At 44.2% G+C, this 18,125-nt stretch overlaps 1 protein-coding gene across 1 annotated transcript; it reads right to left on the reverse strand.

Moving 5' to 3' along the window:
- Positions 1-6,195: 6,195 nt before the first annotated feature.
- Positions 6,196-17,493, reverse strand: CFAP298 (cilia and flagella associated protein 298). The gene is made up of 7 exons (XM_074601029.1): positions 17,023-17,493; positions 14,984-15,151; positions 12,563-12,630; positions 9,290-9,448; positions 8,672-8,803; positions 6,719-6,814; positions 6,196-6,618 (listed from the first exon to the last, which is right to left on the reverse strand). The coding sequence occupies exons 1-7, from the start codon at positions 17,159-17,161 to the stop codon at positions 6,508-6,510; spliced, it is 873 nt and encodes a 290-aa protein (XP_074457130.1). The 5' UTR covers positions 17,162-17,493; the 3' UTR covers positions 6,196-6,507.
- Positions 17,494-18,125: the final 632 nt, after the last annotated feature.

Raw genomic sequence — 18,125 nt, forward strand, 5'->3', positions numbered from 1 at the left:
GCAGCCCTCGAGAGATCTTCCCAACCCAAATTGTTTTATGAGCCTGTGGCCAGCTCTAACCACACCTGGAAGCCAGCCTTCCGAGCTGCAACAACCCCTGCTCTCCAGCCTTTTGGTCACGTTGCAATTCCACCACTCCGCAGCAAAAAATTTAAAACGAGGTTTCCAAAAAAAAATCCCTCCTCGGGAAAGAGGGGAAAAGTCCTTTTCTGAATGAGGCCGCAGAGCGTTGCCGAGGGTGGGCGAGGCAGGAAGAGACAGAGCTGCAGACTCACAGCTGACCACTGCGCCGGGGACAATTACGGGTTGAATCCTTAAACTGGGTGAGAGACAAAGCAGAGGTGGTGTGAAAGAGCACGCTGCTTACGCAGCGGTGCCCCCAGACCCTGGCACGGTACCGGGAGTGGCGGCCGTATGCTGATTAGCAGGGCAAAAAAAAAAAAAAATCCCCACCCACCAATTTTTAGCTGCAACATTCTAAGTACTTGGCTGTTACTACTCAGCCTTTGCTGAGAGCTGCTCTCGCAAACACAACCCTTGGAATAAAACAATCATTACCTTTTCTTTTTCCTTGAGGAAGTGCCAGATTTCCTATTTTTGCTATGAACTTCCTCATTCTCAACGCAACCCCGCTGCAGCTCCTGTACAGCCCGTACTCACGGGAGCACGGGACGGGCACACATACAGCCCTCGACGCAGGCGGGCAGGTGGGTTTGGGTGACGCACGGTCACGTACCCATCACGTGTGGGCAGCCGGGGCTGGGTGGCAAGGAAGGGACAGCCCGCAGGTAACCTGGGGCCACCCCCCCCCCATCACCCAGCACCCTGAGATGGTGGGAAAGGATGGGACCAGCCAGAGGAAAGGTGTGAGCTCGTGCTTTTGGTGACTCCCGAATCGCACACCAAGGATAACCAGGCAGGAGGATGCAATTCACTGCACCTTCCTCCAAGACTGGTGTGCCAAAGAGCACGGGCTTAGGAGGTCACTGGCAGACAGCAAATCCTCCCATCTGCTGGCAGTGAGACCTTGCTGCCCATGGTGACAGGTGTCTTCTGCTTTCTGGCCCCATCGGGCCAGATCTTTGCAGGTTCCTGGCTCCCACAGTTGTTGGTGCTGAGCAGGAACAAGAGCTGCAACCCAGCGGGACTTCAGGGCTGACAAAAGCAGCAGCTCCATCTCCCTGCACACACTGGGCCCCCTCCTCTGTCATGGAGTCAGGAACAGAGTGTTCATCACCCCCAGCCCAGGGTCACCTCTGCAGCAGAGACAGCCCACCACAGACACCCTGTAGAATCATTTAGAATCATTTAGGTTGGAAGAGACCTTTGAGATCACCAAGGTCAACCGTTAACCTAACACTGGCAGGCTACCACTAAGTCATGTCCTTCAGTGCTACATCTGCACGTCTTTTAAATACCTCCAGGGATGGTGACTCCACCACTTCCCTGGGCAGCCCGTTCCAATGCTTGGTAACCCTTTGAATGAAGTAGTTTTTCCTAATATCCAACCTAAACCTCCCCTGGCGCAGCTTGAGGCTGTTTCCTCTTGTCCTATCGCCTGTTACTTGGGAGAAGAGACTGACCCCCACCTCTCTACAACCTCCTTTCAGGTAGCTGTAGAGAGCAATAAGGTCTCCTCTCAGCCTCCTTTTCTCCAGGTTAAACAAGCCCAGCTCCCTCAGCTGCTCCTTATAGGACTTGTTCTCCAGACCCCTCACCAGCTTCGTTGCCCTTCTCTGGACCTGCTCCAGCACCTCAGTATCCCTTCTGTAGTGAGGGGCCCAAAACTGGCCACAGTATTCAAAGTGCCTCAGCAGTGCCGAGTACAGGGGGACAATCACTTCCCTAGTCCTGCTGGCCACACTATTTCTGACTACAAGCCAGGATGCTGTTGGCCTTCTTGGCCACCTGGGCACACTGCTGGCTCATATTCAGCTGTCAGTTGACCAGCACCCACAGGTCCTTTTCTGCCAGGCAGTTCTCCAGCCACTCCTCCCCGAGCCTGTAGCGCTGCATGGGCTTCCCCCATCCCGCAGTCGCGTGGACAGTGGTCCCCTCCCGACATCTGCAAAACCTCCAACTGAGCACAAGGGGTTGTGGGTGGAGGAGAGGGGAATGGAGGGGGAAAACAATCAGGAAATGTCACAGGAGTGTTTTAAAACACTCTGTATTTTAGGCTCACCCTGCTCTAAGACCTTCCAGTACAACAGCCAAATTCCCGCTCTCCAGCGGCTTTTGCCCATGACCCTCACGCGGTGAAACGAAACAGGAAAATACCTTTGTGGAGTCAGGAGAACACACAGCAGGTGCGGGGCTGGTCAACCCCTGGAGCAGCATCAGCGTCCCAAGGCTGCGGAGCAGCGTCCATCCCACACCCTGGGAGCAGAGCCAAGCACCGGGGGGGGAGAAAGCGGCACCGGAGCCACGTCCGTGCAGCACCCAGTGCCCGTACCTCGCTTCCTCTCACCCACCTGTTCAAGGAAACCTCAATGGCACGTTAAGGGCTGTAACGGCATTAGCAATTCTCACAACACACAATATAAATGTCCATTAATCGGGATGGTGATATGGCCACAAAGTAAACATTTTAGCAACGTTCTGCTGTGCGTGTCCCTTGATAGAAAGCGGATTTTTCCCTTTAGAAGGGCATGCCTGCTATCAAACTTCCAGAAATGAACAGTTTAGAAGAAAGATAAAATCCTTTTGCAAATTTGCAAACCTACGTGTGGTATTCCTATCTCATAATTCTCAAACTCTTTAGATATTTAAATACCTATAGGCTTTGCTTTGTTCCTGTAATCTTTCTCCAGTAAGTTCATTCCATCTCAGCCACAACAAATGAAGCCAGCGGATCCACAGCCGCTGCTGTGAGAACTCAGAAGAGCATTGATCCTACGGACTGTTTTCTCAGCTGAAGAAGAAAATGGCCAATTACAGCAGAGAACTGCAGTCAAAGGTAGATAGAACAAAATGGACTTCCTTCTGTGTTAATTACTTCCTATGCCTGATTTTCCCTCGCTTTGAGAGAGGAAATGACAACATTGTAAGCCCCATAATCAAAGGTCCTGTTCAAAAGCCCCCCCTCGGAGTCCTCCATATAATGGCAATTTAGACGTCTCTTTTTCACTGAAACAGTAACTCTCAACAAGTCTTGGAAATACAATAAAGCTTCTTGGGCTCCTTTGACACGTAGGCCAGCCGCAGAGAGAACTCTGCCGGGAGGAAGGCGCTAGTAACACGTCAGGGTTTTGTCACGGAAAACCAGTTACTTGCAGTCATGGATGTGCAGCGGGGTTTAAACGAGCGAGATCCGGGGCGTATAGACACTTTACAGCTTATGTTATTTTCATTTTGTCTCCTCTGCTATTGAATACTTTCCTGGTATCAAGGACATTAAATCGCATGGCCAAAAGCCAATGCTGACTTCAGTTATTTACAGGACCGGGAGCTCACAGAACAAACTCTTCAAAATAATACTAATCTAAGATGAAAGCTCTATTTGTAAGAGGGATTCAGTTGGATATTTTCAAGCATTCATTATAACTGATCCAAAACATCTGGGAAGCTTCCTGCCAAGGCCACTAATCTCAACGCAGTTATGACTAAACTAAAGTAATGAAAAAAAGGCTACTTTTGAATGACAAGGAGCAGGCAAGTAAGTGCCGAGGTGCATAAATGCCAATAAATTAGCACCACTGGGTGAGGTCACATCGCAACCACCGATCCCGCAGCGGATCTCCACCTCCGGTAGCTTCGGAGCAGTCCCTCTTTCAGGGATCTACCTCCTGGGTCAGCCTGACAAAAACCACATGGCACCGCTGGCTCTCCTCAGATGGCATCTTAAGCAGAAAAGATGAGATTCTGGGGTGCAGGAAGCATTGTCACAGGCAGCAGAGGAAACAAAGCGGAATTTAGTTTGGGAACTGCCAGGTTATAACAGCCTCTTGGATACAACGTGTGCCAGGCTGCCACACAACTCCCTTTAGAACCTTATAAACAGGGCTACATTTTTTTCTGGCTGCCAAAAGGACGCGAGTATTTTAGAACATTGCTGGAAAAGAGGGAAACAAATGTGCAACAACCCAGTGCTGTGGGTTGCAATGATGCCAGTGATATTAAGAAATTAAGTATTTCCAGGTTTTCTGCACTCTACCCTTTGATGACAGCAAAGGAGAGCACTAGGAAGAAAAGCCATCAGCTATAAAAATGGTTAAAATCCTCCAAAGAATTGCACAGGATGCTGATTTTCATCTGACAGAATGGTAGAACAAGGTATTCTTTTAAAACACGCTCCGTTTTCTTAACACATTGAAATAATTCCAAGTAGTTTATAAAATATTTGAAGTTTCGCAACTTAGAAAACTCCCATGGTGATCTTTTTTGCTAAAAAACATATTACTGTAAAGTTGATATTTCAGAAAAACAACCAGATACAAAACCCTCCTATAAGTAAAAGAATCAGCAATTGAAGTAAAACCACCATTAATAGTTAATGGCATAAACTCTCTTTTCCATATTCAATCTTCCAGACGCAGGTTCAACAAACACTTCAGTTTAACTTGATCAGTGTCACTTCGATACTACTACTTAAAGAAAACAATGATTTCTTTAATTGCAATGGAAAAAAACAGCAAGCAAAACATTTTCTTTTTGTTATTTTACAGTGACTCAAACAAGCAGAGATATTTAAAGCCAGCAGTATTGAGATTTGTGAATCTGGAGAGCCACAGCCAGGTATTTTTAGCCGACAGCTGGCGAGCACAGAATTTACTTCCATCTCGTCGCACTGGTAGGTTTGGCAAGGCAGGAGGCTTCTGGGTGATAGCATCTCAGATGTCCGTGTTTTCAAATGTCTCTGCCACTAAGCCCTCCTGACATGAGGATTAAGGCATGAATTAAGACAAAAAAAACTATCAATGAAAAATGTCAAATGCAGGTGTAAGTGCCATAACGTGGCACCTGCAAAAAATATTTCACATTAAAATTTGACGCAAACTACGTGCTGATGAGCAACTGCCTGTTCTCGAGACTGGTGGAGTTTGTGACCATGATCTGCTTTGGCTCAAGTGGAAAGGAAGCAGACGTGTGCAGGGGCAACCTGGTCTCCAGAAGTACATTGCCAACACCAAAACCAAGGTCCTCGGCTGCCTTGCCTTTCTGCGCCGCAGAACTGAAAAGGTGGGCGGTCTTGGCTCCTGCTGCCCTAGGGACAACTGCTTTGGGGTATGAATGAAGACATCACTTTAACTGCTGGCTGTAAGCGCCCGCAGTTCACCTCTTTTTAAAACACTCAGTTGATCCTCACACAGAATTGTCAGGGCAGCCTGGCTTTTCCACTGCTCAGCAAGCTGACAAGGATGCACAGCTGCCTCCGTAGAAAAGCATCTCCTTTTAAGCAGACAGAAGTCGAGACATGTAAAACTTGAGTAACTTGCTTCTAAACATTAATATCTACCCAGATAATTCTAGAGATTTAATTATCCATTAGTCATATAGTATGCCAAATCAGAATCCTCTCTTCAACAACCGACACAATTACTTCAAGCCTACTCACACTTCCCTTGTTAGTCTTGAACCCAGAACTGGCTGATGATACATTTTAGAACCAGTGACAGGATCCTAAACATCAAGCATGTAGTGGAAACTCTCTCCGATAAATGTAATGATTTCTCCTTTTAAAATGCTGATTTGTTAGAAACTAAACATTTCTAGTCCAGTCATAATCTTGGAAGTACTTCCGTGTTGGAGATCTTGCCCTATTAAACTTGGTTTCACTGTATCCAAGCTACTTTGTAATCAGGTTTCTGTTTACAGAAAAAAGCAGGTGGCTTTGCAGATAAAAGCATCATGGCTAACAGTTTGTTAAACGGAATGGGATCACTAGGTTGGCTTCCAATGTCAGTGCAAACTAAACCAAAGGAATGAAAATGAAGCATTCCACAAGGATTTTTGTGTTATTTGTGTTTATATAAAAATATTTCCTTTAAACAATTGTTAAGAGGTCAACTCATTTAAAAATTATAGTTTGGAATTAGCTATGTTGAAATGCAAAGAAGCACATAACAATCACTAACTCACTGGATTAGCCTGGGAAAACTGATTTCTTATCAAATAAATTACCTTCTACAGACTGTAACATCTAAAATAAACGCAAAAATCAGGAAGAAAGTATAAAGACCACTCAAAACAATACCAAACATTCTAGTGCATATTTATTAGCTGTATTATCTATGAAATAGTTTAATATTTCAATATTCAAATTACAAGTTTCTAATAAAATAACAAACTTCAACAGGATTGATTCCACCCTTTGCAGAGACAAGTGCTGCTACAGTTACACAGAAATGTAAACTTTAATTGAAAACCTAAGGCTGAAACAGGCACCTGCTACGGAAGGGACAATTCCAGCTTGTGTCGGAAGAACCTACTGCACCCAACACAACTCCTCACTGCAAACAAGTCTATCAACCAAACAGCTTACAGAGGCAAAAAGGTGTTTGCAGAGCTTCATCTTGGACCCCATTTGATGTCTTTTACACCATGAAATTGCCTTTTCAAAGCATGGTTGTCTGCCCACTCAGCATTTAGAAATGAGTCGTCGTCATCCTCTTCTAGTTTCTGTAAACAGAACGAACAAGTTAAGCAGGCGGTAACAAATGTAACCTGCGGCTAGTGTCTACAACAGCACAGCTCGCATACAGTAAAAAGACACTGTTACCTTAAGTTCCTCCTGCTTTCTGTAGTAATACAGCATCATCTGTTTTTGCTCTTCGTGACTAATCAGAGGTTCACGCCCTGGAGCTCCTTGTCCTTTCTGAAAGGGAAATCATAAATTTTATTTATGATGACATTTGTGATACAAAAGAGACGCTGCTACGCAAAGATAGCAAAATCTTTCTTCAGACAATAGGATTTTTCAAATTTAATAAGGTCCCTCAGGACAGGAAAATAAATGTTGAGAAACTTCTGCCGCATTCAGTAAGAATTATTTTTTCATCTCAGCATCTGAATCATGCTGTCAATTTTGTGGACATCAATGGAAGCCGCAAACAGGATTGAGTCTATTTTACTGAAGTTTCCTCTCTAAAAGACATAATAAATTTCTCTACTTTACGGCCGTTCTAGATGTCTCAGGATGGGCCCATCCATCTTTAGCTCCCCTGCTAATACAGACTCAAGATGGCATATGACTTAGTAAAGCAGGGAAGGAAAGCAGTTACAAAACACTAAAATAAAAGAAATTTTATTTGTTACTACAAATAAAAGAACTTCTTTTTCTTTTCCAGGCAACTGTCCTCGTGGAAGAAATGACGCACACAGCAGAAAACAGCTGATGACAGCTATTGTCAACAATAGCAAACATAACAGTTTGAATGGAGATGGTGAATCCTCTCTGAAACAAAAAGAGTCTGAGGTGGTTTAAATTAGCTCTCCAACACAAGAATGCAGGCACCTCTTGTCAGATAGAAAACCACCATACGACTTTGCGTTCTCTGAAGAAGTCCATCATCTAATTAGACAGTAAGACAACTTTCTTGGGAGCCTACACTTAATGGCTGTTGAGTTGTCACACAACTTCTCAGCCAACCTGATAGGAAAGAGAAAGCAATTCTGGTCTTCTAAATGACAAACACATAAATCACTTGACTCCTCTTTGAGTAATTCTATTACAGACATCTGCAGATAATAAGATCTGCCATAACCAGTAATGCTTTCTGTTGCAGAGAAGCTCTCACTGGCATGGAAGTGAAATGCAGCTCTGGAGTAATCCTGAGCTAGGGGTAAGTACTCCGAGACATTTTACATTCACAAAAGCACCCTCTGAATGTGATTTTATACAGAGAGACAGATACATACACACACAAACACGGTGAGCACCTTCTGACAAAGCTCTGAGAATGAACTGAAACACCAAACATTCTTCCCTTGAGTATGGCACTCTCACCAGAAATGAACACAACTGCACAGTTAGTACAAAATCATTTTGTCCAAAAAACAATCAACAGTCCCAGTGGCTTGGTGCTAATTCTGATATTGCCAGAACAGGACCGTTGCGTCAGACATCAGTATACACTTGATGACTGGCTTTTGCTGAAGCATCAGGTCTATAATAGAGGAGCAGCAGGAGGTCTTGGCCTCATTTTAGCTCATTACTCCATAGGATGACTCATCAGACCTATGTTTACAATTAATACAGAAGGCCTTATCTGTTTCATCACATCTGATGACTGGAAAGTCTCGTTTCTTTCAGCTGGAAGCTTTAGGTGAGCTGCAGCTGACAGCACCACTGGGTGGTTTTTCCTTCTAGCACTCAGTGAGTTCTCACTGAACACTTTGGGAGGGTGTAAATTCAGGCTCTGAAGCCAACTGAAAAGCCAGTTGAGGTTTCTTAAACTTTTCAGTTGCTATTTCATCTATTTTTAAATATCTCATTGCTGTACTTCAGAAAAGTGCTATGGAGCAAGTAATAGCAACTACAGTATTTAACTGACAGGCAAAGGAATTACTAAAGAAAAACACAGAATATAATAAATGAAAACCTTAAAATAGATGTAGTTTTAAGCCAGAACTAATCTAACCCATTTTATACACCTACAGACAATTCTCTTCCACAGAGAATTAGACAGCCAAAGGTGAATAACTTGTAAAGAAATCTCCCAGCGATACTTACTTTCTGTATCTTGACAATGATGGTTGTTTTCTCATTTTTGCCTACATAGTCAGAGAGCAACTTTGTTTCTTTCAACTCCTTTCCTGCCCACCATAATTGTGCTTCTGATTCTTCTATAACTTCAAGTCCAGCCTGTGCCAAATAAACAAAAAGGGTGTTGGTTTTTTGCTTTTTTTTCAAAACCTGAAAAATTTTCAGGGAAAATCTTTCTGGAATTCTTAACAGAAAGGCCAATGTAATTCACCTAATTTTACACTATACTTCTGCTACATTTTTCTCCTCATATTAATCTACAGCATTTTCATTTATATCCCATTCAATCTTCATAAACATAAACACTTTGGGCAATAAATTCTCAATACTGGCATTAGAAAGAAACTACAAGCTATTTAAAATGGATCCAAAACTTAGCTGAACTCAACTCTGTAACATTTGAAATAAACTTCATTAACCTTATTTCTAGTTAAGCTATTGGTGTGCTTTTACATAAACTATCACACAAAAATACTGAACAAAATTTGTCGTGCAAATGAAAAAACCTTCATTGACAAAACAGAGAACAGTATAACACATATTTAACCCAGGCACTACAGATAATCCAAATACATTACTGCATACATGAGTTCCCGACAAGTCTTCTTTATCTTCAAACTCCATCCGAACTGGATCATGCGGAGGCAATCCCATTGGATACACAATCATCACGGCCCCTCGGAGCTGGTCCAATGCATCTTTCACCATCTCCATGTTAACACACACATTGGCCTGAACTTGTTTCTGAAACACAGGCAGGGATCATTGGTAATTTAAAAAACACATGCAGAAAGACTTTGCTTTGTAGTCAGCTCAAAGGTAACAGTGGGATATTTGAGCAAAGCTAACTGGCTGCACAAAGATATTAGGAGCACAAATTTTCTCAATTGCATATTGACTTCTGGATACATCACTACACTTTTGCCCCCTCCATTTAGCTTGCTTACACTGGGGCGGGGGGGGTGGGGGGTGGGAGGGGAAGGCAAAAAAATAAAATAAAAATCTTCACTAAATCGTGCAGGAGGTATTTAATAACAGATGTCTGTGGGATACAGGCATTCAAACAAGTACGCGTATGACCACAGAAACTGGATGGGGAGTTTTTTGTTCCAAGTACTTAAGATTCACGAACAAGATTCAAAACAGTAGAATTCGAGTGAGGGCAAGAGGGGGGCCTAAAACTTCAGGAAAAAAATAGAGCACATGTGAGCAGAAGAGTAAAACTTGGCATATTGCACAGCTTATGCAGAGATCTGTAAGATAAAATACTTGACATCATTCCAAACCCTACTGCAACAGAGGGTTTGGATAGAGGAAAAACGACACGTCTGGAAGAGAAGAAAAAGTTTTTGCTTATGGATTTCACAGTTCCAATATTTTAAGCAACAAGGTTTATAAAAAAGAGAGTAAGGGAATGTTGCCTCCTTGTGGACATTCTTAAACTAGTTAACTGGCAAGTACAATTGGTTTCTTAATCTCAGATGATCAGCCTTTTTTTTTTTTTTTTTTTAAATACACAGGTGTATTTCTCCATTTTCATCATTATAAAGTGATGAACGTAACAAACCACTTCACCAACTATCATTAACTTCATTCACCAGTGAATGGCTGTAATTTCTGGAGTAAGTAAGCACGCATTGCAGTGTGGCCTGTTCTCTTTAATATCTTTATCAACAATGTGACTGAGGGGATTGAGTCCACCCTCAGGACGTTTGTAAACAACAAGCTGAGTGGGAGTGTTGACCTGTTTCAGAGTAGAAAGGGTCTACAGAGGTATCTGGACAGGCTGGATTGATGGGTCGAGGCAAGCTGCATGAGGTTCAACAAGGCCAAGTGCTGGGTCCTGAGCTTGGGTCGCAACAATCCCATGCAGTGCTACAGGCTTGGGGAGGAGTGGCTGGAGAGCTGCCTGGCAGAAAAGGACCTGGGGGTGCTGGCTGACAGCTGGTTGAATATAAGCCAGCAGTGTGCCCAGGTGGCCAAGGTGGCCAACAGCATCCTGGCCTGTATCAGGAATAGTGTGGCCAGCAGGACTAGGCAAGTGATCGTCCCCCTGTACTCGGCACTGATGAGGCCCCACCTCGAATATTGTGTCCAGTTTTGGGCCCCTCACTACAAGAAAGACATTGAGGTGCTGGAGCGGGTCCAGAGAAGGGCAACGAAGCTGGTGAGGGGTCTGGAGAACAAGTCCTGTGAGGAGCGGCTGAGGGAACAGGAGTTGTTTAGCCTGGAGAAGAGAAGGCTGAGGGGAGACCTTATTGATCTCTACAACTACCTGGGAGAAGGCTGTAGTGACATGGGGTCAGTCTTTTCTCCCAAGTAACAGATGACAGGACAAGAGGAAACAGCCTCAAGCTGCGCCAGGGGAGGTTTAGATTGGATATTAGGAAAAATTCCTTCACTAAAAGGGTTATTATCAAGCATTGGAACAGGCTGCCCAGGGAAGTGGTGGAGTCACCATCCCCGAAGGTATTTAAAAGGCATGCAGATGTAGCACTGAAGCACATGGTTTAGTGGTAACTTGGCAGTGTTATGTTAATGGTTGACCTTGATGATCTTAAAGGTCTCTTCCAGCCAAAACGATTCTATGATTCTGTGAATTTTGCAACTTTTTATTGTAAATGACAACATATAGTTAGAAGTTTCACCCAGGAAGTCCTGAAAAGTGGAGACCAGATCTGAAGATATCTTCGACTTAAGAAGTAAAACTAGATATTATTAATTTCCTCCGAGTTTAGAAATAGAGTTGATGAGATGCGATCCAACAGAAAAAGAAGTCCATCTGGAGAAAATCTTTCGAGTCCAGAAGTTTTAATCTGAAACATCTCTCATTTTGTGTAGATTTTGCTACGACTCAGAACAGTTTGGCTGAAAACCTGCCTCAATTCAGAAAAGGTTTGCTGCAACTCAGCACACTGGAAGTACTGCCAGGCGACAGGGCAGCTCCTCTGCTTGCCTCCACAAGGCCTTTGGAAACACTGAGCTGCTCACTCTAAATCACCGATATGACACTGTTATCAGCAACAAAACAGCCAAGAAGGCCAACTTAAGCGCACAGGCAACACTAAAAATTCAGTAATGCTATCTATTTGCATAAGTGGTTTAAAGCTGTTTTAAAGTTCCACACACACCAATTCCCAGAATTGTAGGGGTAGGGAGAAGAAAATTACTTTCACATGTTTACAAAAAAAAGCAACCTGACAATAAATATTACTTAATTTGTGTTTCAAAATCATACAAAATTTGAGACACAATACAGACCATCTACAGATTTGGTAAAGTGAGGCTGAATAATTGAGACCATAGTATCATCAGGACATACCCTCACACTTATCTTTAAACACACAAACTCATTGGGACTAAGCATGAGTCCGAGTGCTTGTAAAACCAAGGCCTAATCTAAGCGATTAGAACATATTTTTCAATTAATTACACATGAAACTCAAAAGACTATGTTAAGGAGCAGAAGGTATTTTTTTCCAGGAACATCACAGAACGCTGTTAATTTTTCACCACAAAACACAACAAGCATTCACCTAAAGAACGCATCAATAGCAAATTAAGAGCCTGTGGATAAAATTAAACGTGATTTAATCATTCAATGTGGGCTCGGTTGCCAGCATTCACTTGGAGTTTAATATCTGATTCCTTAACTTGTTGAACCGAGTTGCCAAAAGCCATTAAGAAAATCATTAACAGAAATGTCAGCTTTTATTAGACTATTCACATCACTTCATGATACTACTCAAAAATTCTCACCCCTTGCGCTGAAAAAAGTCTATTTTTTCTTAAGCTGCCCAACTACATAGCACCTATTAAGACAGTACCACATACCACGTGCTACTTCAGGAAACTTACCTTAGAGATTAATGCCTTGGCTTCCTCTATTGTCTTCTTTATAACTTGCTGCATTTTTTCATTTGGAGCTAAAAATAAGAGACACATATTTAATAGTCTACACTTATGACAAAAAACCCAAGCAAATGACCTGTCCAGGTTATTCTCTACTGTAAGCAAATGAAACATTGTTAAATCACAAAGCAAGAGAGACACGACTAAGTTGCAGTCCATTTACCAGTTTGATAGTTCATTGCCATATTTCTTACTAACTTAAGAAACAAAAGAGTATTTCTCCTGGGAAAGACAAACTTACTTTTGCACAAAGACATCTGACTGGTATTTGGAACTTCATCTGGGATAAAAGTACTGAGTAGAAAGCAACAGCCATAATTTCATAATCGCCACAACCAAAACCAAGACTCTCTTTCCCATGCCATACTTAGGTCTACGGTGGGCTGTGCTGGCAGACATGCATAAAAGGGGACAAGAGCTTGGGGTTTTCTGACTTTTTTCCAATTAAGATTTCAACCTAACACCAAATGCAGTTTTGTGAATACAATGTGCATTTCACATTATAATTACCTATTTCACTTGTTACAAAACGCCTCTCCTCAAAAACAAAAATCCAATTTAATCATATTCATTCACAGCTGAATATTTAAATGCACCATTTGATGGTATTTCGTTTGGCCCACGTTTACATGCTGTTCAATATGTAACTTTGTTCATATTACAAAGGTGTCCTCCCGCTAACAAATAAATACCCAAGTACAACTACAAGTAAAAGCGGTACTGTTCTGACGTTAAAGTTGCTTGTAAATTTTTACTGTAAGGCCCAACACTGCTCAAAACCATGCCAAACAAGACAGGCTTTGCTCGAGACATTCAGCTATTTCTGAGAACACAATTAGGAGGGAAGACATTTAGCTATAAGCTCTTGATCAAGTTCAGCAAGGGCTTAAATTTTATTGGGCAACGTGTTGTGTTAGAAGAATTTTTTTCCCCAAAATAAGACACCTGGAGTAAGATGTTTGTGCATGACAAGTTAAGATTTAAGTTAGTCGAAGATTCCTCCTTAACTGAGCTGCCCTGCAATCAACATCTAAAGGGCTGTCAACCCGACAAGGGCTGCTGTGGTGTCAGGGACAGACAGCAAGAAGACAATCGCGGTCTCTTCCGTGCAATCAGTCCTCACGCGCCTGGCTGTACAGTGGTGCTCGATACACACGCCAAGCGCTAAAGCAAAACCACTTGGCTGGAGCTGCAGCAAGAAAAAGTGACAGGAGTGACTTCAGTAAGTCTGAGCCACAGTGAATGAGAAAAAAGGAGAAATAGTAGAAAAACAACCTGTTAACGTATCTTGCAGCCTCTGGAGAAAAACAGTACACAGGTATACATTTACAAATTACAGTGAAACAGTCAAACTTGCTTCTGATAATTGTTTACTTATCTTTGGAGTTCACTTTTCAAGTACTACAGTTGCAAAGTTAAACAGCATATGTGCTGAAGAGATATACTACTATTTTGGCTTTAAATCACCATTACACCAGGTCCTAATCCAAGACAGAAGACTTATGTATGTAACTGATAGCTTAACTGATCTATTGTGAAAACAGACGCTTGAAATAGCTACTCCTTAACAAATCTACGACTGCCTTTAATATAGTTTATTTATAGGATGATTTTTATAATTAGCTGCCCTGGTTTCAGCTGGGATAGAGTTAATTTTCTTTCTAGTGGTTGCTGTGTTTTCAGATTTGGTATGAAAGGAATGTCAATAATGCATATTGGTTTAGTTGTTGCTAGGCAATGTTTATACTATTCAAGAACTTTTTCCAACTTCCTATAGAAGCCAAGGAGCGCAGACAGAACAACAGAATGGCCAGTGGAATATTCCACACCGTAGACGTCATGCTCAGTATATAAATGGGGGTTGGCCGGGGGGGGGAAATCAGTGATCACTGCCCAAGAGGAGCTGGGCAACCAATTCACCAGGTGGTGAGAGTGATTTGTGTTGTGTTACCTTATCTTGTATATTCTTTTACCATTATTATTATTATTATTTTCCTTTTTCTGTTATTGTCCTATTAAACTGCCTTTATCTCAGCCCACGAGTTCCCCCCCCACCCCCCTTTCCTTCCTCCTAGTTTTCTCCCTCTTCTCCCTGCCATTCTGGGGAAGGAGGGGGAGAACTGTGCGAGCGGCTGTGTGATCCTAGCTGCCGGCTGGGGTTAAACCACAACATTAGCAAATCAACATGAGCCAGCTAACACACTGGCCTGAAATCAAATGTATACTTGGTATCTACTTGGGTTTTTTCTTCTTCCAGGATAGTGAGGTAAAAGTGAAAGGTCCAGAATTATGTTTTTTATGTTCCTCATTATATAATAGGTTTTCTGTGTCTGGAGGGAAAGAAACAAACATTTACAGTCGATTTACCGTGTCCGTTTCTTCGCCCAATTTCATCCTTCTTGAAGACACTTCCACCACTTGGCACACACTTTTCTGCCCACTCATCCTTTAACTTCAGCTCTTCGATTTGCTCATCTGTCAGTCCTTGCATATTATAAGGCAAGAAAATACCATGCTCTGCCAGCTCCTCCATCTCTTTAAAGGGTTTAAAGAACAAGATTAAAATTTTGTGTTATTGAGAACATACAATTTACAAAAGCCTTTCACATACATACACGCAGGGAAAACCATACTCCTAGCCTTCAGCTTTTAAAGAGCTAAGTATATGGAATAACTAATAAGGTATATAAATACATGTATGTAGATACATATGCTGTAATTACATTACAATTCATACATTTCACACATATGAAACAATGTAACAAATGACATAGTGCAGGTACGCAAACCTACACATACTTGCTAGCCATAAACTTTTTCTGTTTGGTATTTCCTTAGTCAGCTTTAGCTGACTGCATATTCCTTTTTCTAAGTACTTTTGGGAAAGCAACTTTTTTCAAAATGGGGAAACATTTTATTGTTATACAGTAATTAATTTATTTGCCGTTGAGAAAATATGTAACTGGACTACCTATAGCTTTGTCCATACCACATCTGACCCAAAGGGTCAGATTCACACAGAGTATGAAACAAAAAATAAAGAAAAGTCTCCATAGTAATTTATGTCTAATCAAGTAGCAACGGTCCAGGATAATTCTAGCTGAGACAACAGAGAAGTGTAAATGCTGGTTACCAATGCACAGTCCCACGCAGTGAGAACAGGCAGTGTGTGGATGCGGTTTCCTAACCCTGTTATCTAGCCTACAGCATCTGATCCTTGGCCTGCAAGCTACACTCATTACTTTCCCCCAGAACTACTAATCCAGCTGTCGCCCACTTCATAGCATCCTTTCCTTGAAGGCCATCCAGCCTCTTTACCTTCACTACACTAATTAAAGCACATCCATATCACAACAGACACACCAAAAGTACCCCGAGTCCCAAGATATGGCAATTTTGTTCTCATGGCTGGGAATACGGGCACCCACACGAAAACATACAGGCTAAAACTAAATTAGCAAGTACTGTGGAGCAACAGCAGCAGATCTGCAGAACGAGTGAGTGCTGAAAATATTGTAATCACAGTGTCTGGGCTTTGGAGTTTTTTTTAATTTCGGATTCGCATCAGTATAGCCTCATACACTGCATACATATTTGCAGCTGGAGCACACCAGGTGTAGACGGGCTGCACCCTTCAGGTCAGTCTCATCTGAAGGGAACCTGAACTCACGCGTTACCAGGCTGATACACAATACAAACCAAAGTGGGTCAGCAGGGACAAACAGTAAATGTTTTTCAAAAGCCACCTCGTGAATTGAACTAAAGCACTCATTTAGACACATCCCGTGATTCTCCATCACGTGGCAAGTGGATGCCTTGCACCAAGCATGCAGTAGACAACCGGACAACATTGACAACAATCATTTCGTTTGTAGGGTACACTGCTGGTCACAAAGGATTTATGCAGCTGCTCTGGAACAGGACACACTGCAGTTCAGTCATGCCACGGATGAGTTTTCAGCCATGTACAGTGGCAAGCTTGGAGCCGCACGGGCTCCAAAAAATAAGGACTACAAAAATACCAGAAGGTGGGAATTTGCACATGGTTTGGTGGTTTTGGTGGGTACTCACTGTTCTCTTAAACTTAGGGGAGGATGGCTCGCCTGCTGCCAAGCTGGCATTTGAGAGGTATTTCTTAACTTCTGCCAGCGTAGAACTCCTGCCAGGCCGCAGCCAAGTAACCTCCCAGCGCCACCCCCTCTGTTCCCGGTCTGCGAGCCAACGAACACCCGGGAGACGGAGCAGCTCCTGAGCCCTGCTTCCCGCTGCTCCGAAGGCCGCCCGCCCCCCCGCCTCGGCGCTTCGCACCCGCCGGAGGCCCGGCCGGGCGGTGAGCCCGCTCGGGCGCAGGGGGAGAAGCCAGCGCCCGCCGGGGCTAGGGTGGGAGGAGGCCGGCGGGCCGGTACCTGAGCAGAGGCGCTGCACCTTCAGCCTCCCGTTGTAGATGCGGGCGACGAGGGGCGCCAGCTCGGCCAGGCGGGCGCTGCCGGCCGCCTCCAGCAGGAACTGGCTCTCATCGCCGCGCTTCACGTGCAGCCGCACCATGGCGGGGCCGGGGCGGGCGGCGGCGCCGCTCTGCGCGGGGAGAAGAAGAGGAGGAGGCGGCGGCGGCAGCCGTTAGTACCGTTAAACCCCCACAGCAACCGCACCGCGTCCTTGGATACCGGCGGCGGGAAGGGAGAGAGAGGGGAAAAGGCGGCGCCCGGCGCTTCCCGGACACCCTGAGGGCGCGGTGCCGCCCGCCCCGCTGCCGCCCGAGCGCCCACCGCAGCCGCCCGAGCGCCACCGGAGCGGCCAGCGGCCCTATCCACCACCCGGCGCCGGCCCTCTCCGTCGGCGCTTCCGCTTCCGGCCCTCCCGCTGTCGTCATCAGAGCCGCTTAAAGGGCCCGCGCCACCCCTCCGGGCGGGTGTGTGTGTGGGTGGCGCGGCGGCCCCCGAGAGACAAAGAGAGAAAAAGGTAAAACTCCTTTAGGGCAGGTACGTTTATTTTCATGAATACACCGCCGCCTTCCGCAGACAGGGTGGGTACGGCGGGGGCTCGGTGGTGCAGCTGCGGGACGGACGGACGGACGGAGCGGGGGGTGCTGGGGGCGCGGGGGGGTCGGGGTGTCCGTGCGCCGCAAAGCGAGAAAATGGTCACATTTCACAGAGCCGTCTACCACAGGGAACACAGAATTCATGAAATAGGCGTCGAGCGATTCTAATTTTAATTCTTAGTATTTTCAGAACTTCTGCTAGTAATTATTTCCCTTAATACACGTTACAGTGGTTAAGCTATAGATATATAAATACACACTATGTTTTTTTGGGAACGTTTCTTGTGATCTCTGCAGTAATTTGCCGTCGATCTCCGTAATCCCGTAAAGTGTAGAGGTGCTGTATACCAGGTACATTTTAGACAGTAGTTTTTCATCACTGTAATTAAATATTCAACAAAGAACATATTTATCACGTAACTCCCACTAGCAAAAAAGTTCCCTGGCCCCCTCCCCCCCCCCAAATTGTTT

Source organism: Larus michahellis, chromosome 1, assembly GCF_964199755.1.
Source record: "Larus michahellis chromosome 1, bLarMic1.1, whole genome shotgun sequence".
NCBI classification, from domain to species: Eukaryota; Metazoa; Chordata; class Aves; order Charadriiformes; family Laridae; genus Larus; species Larus michahellis.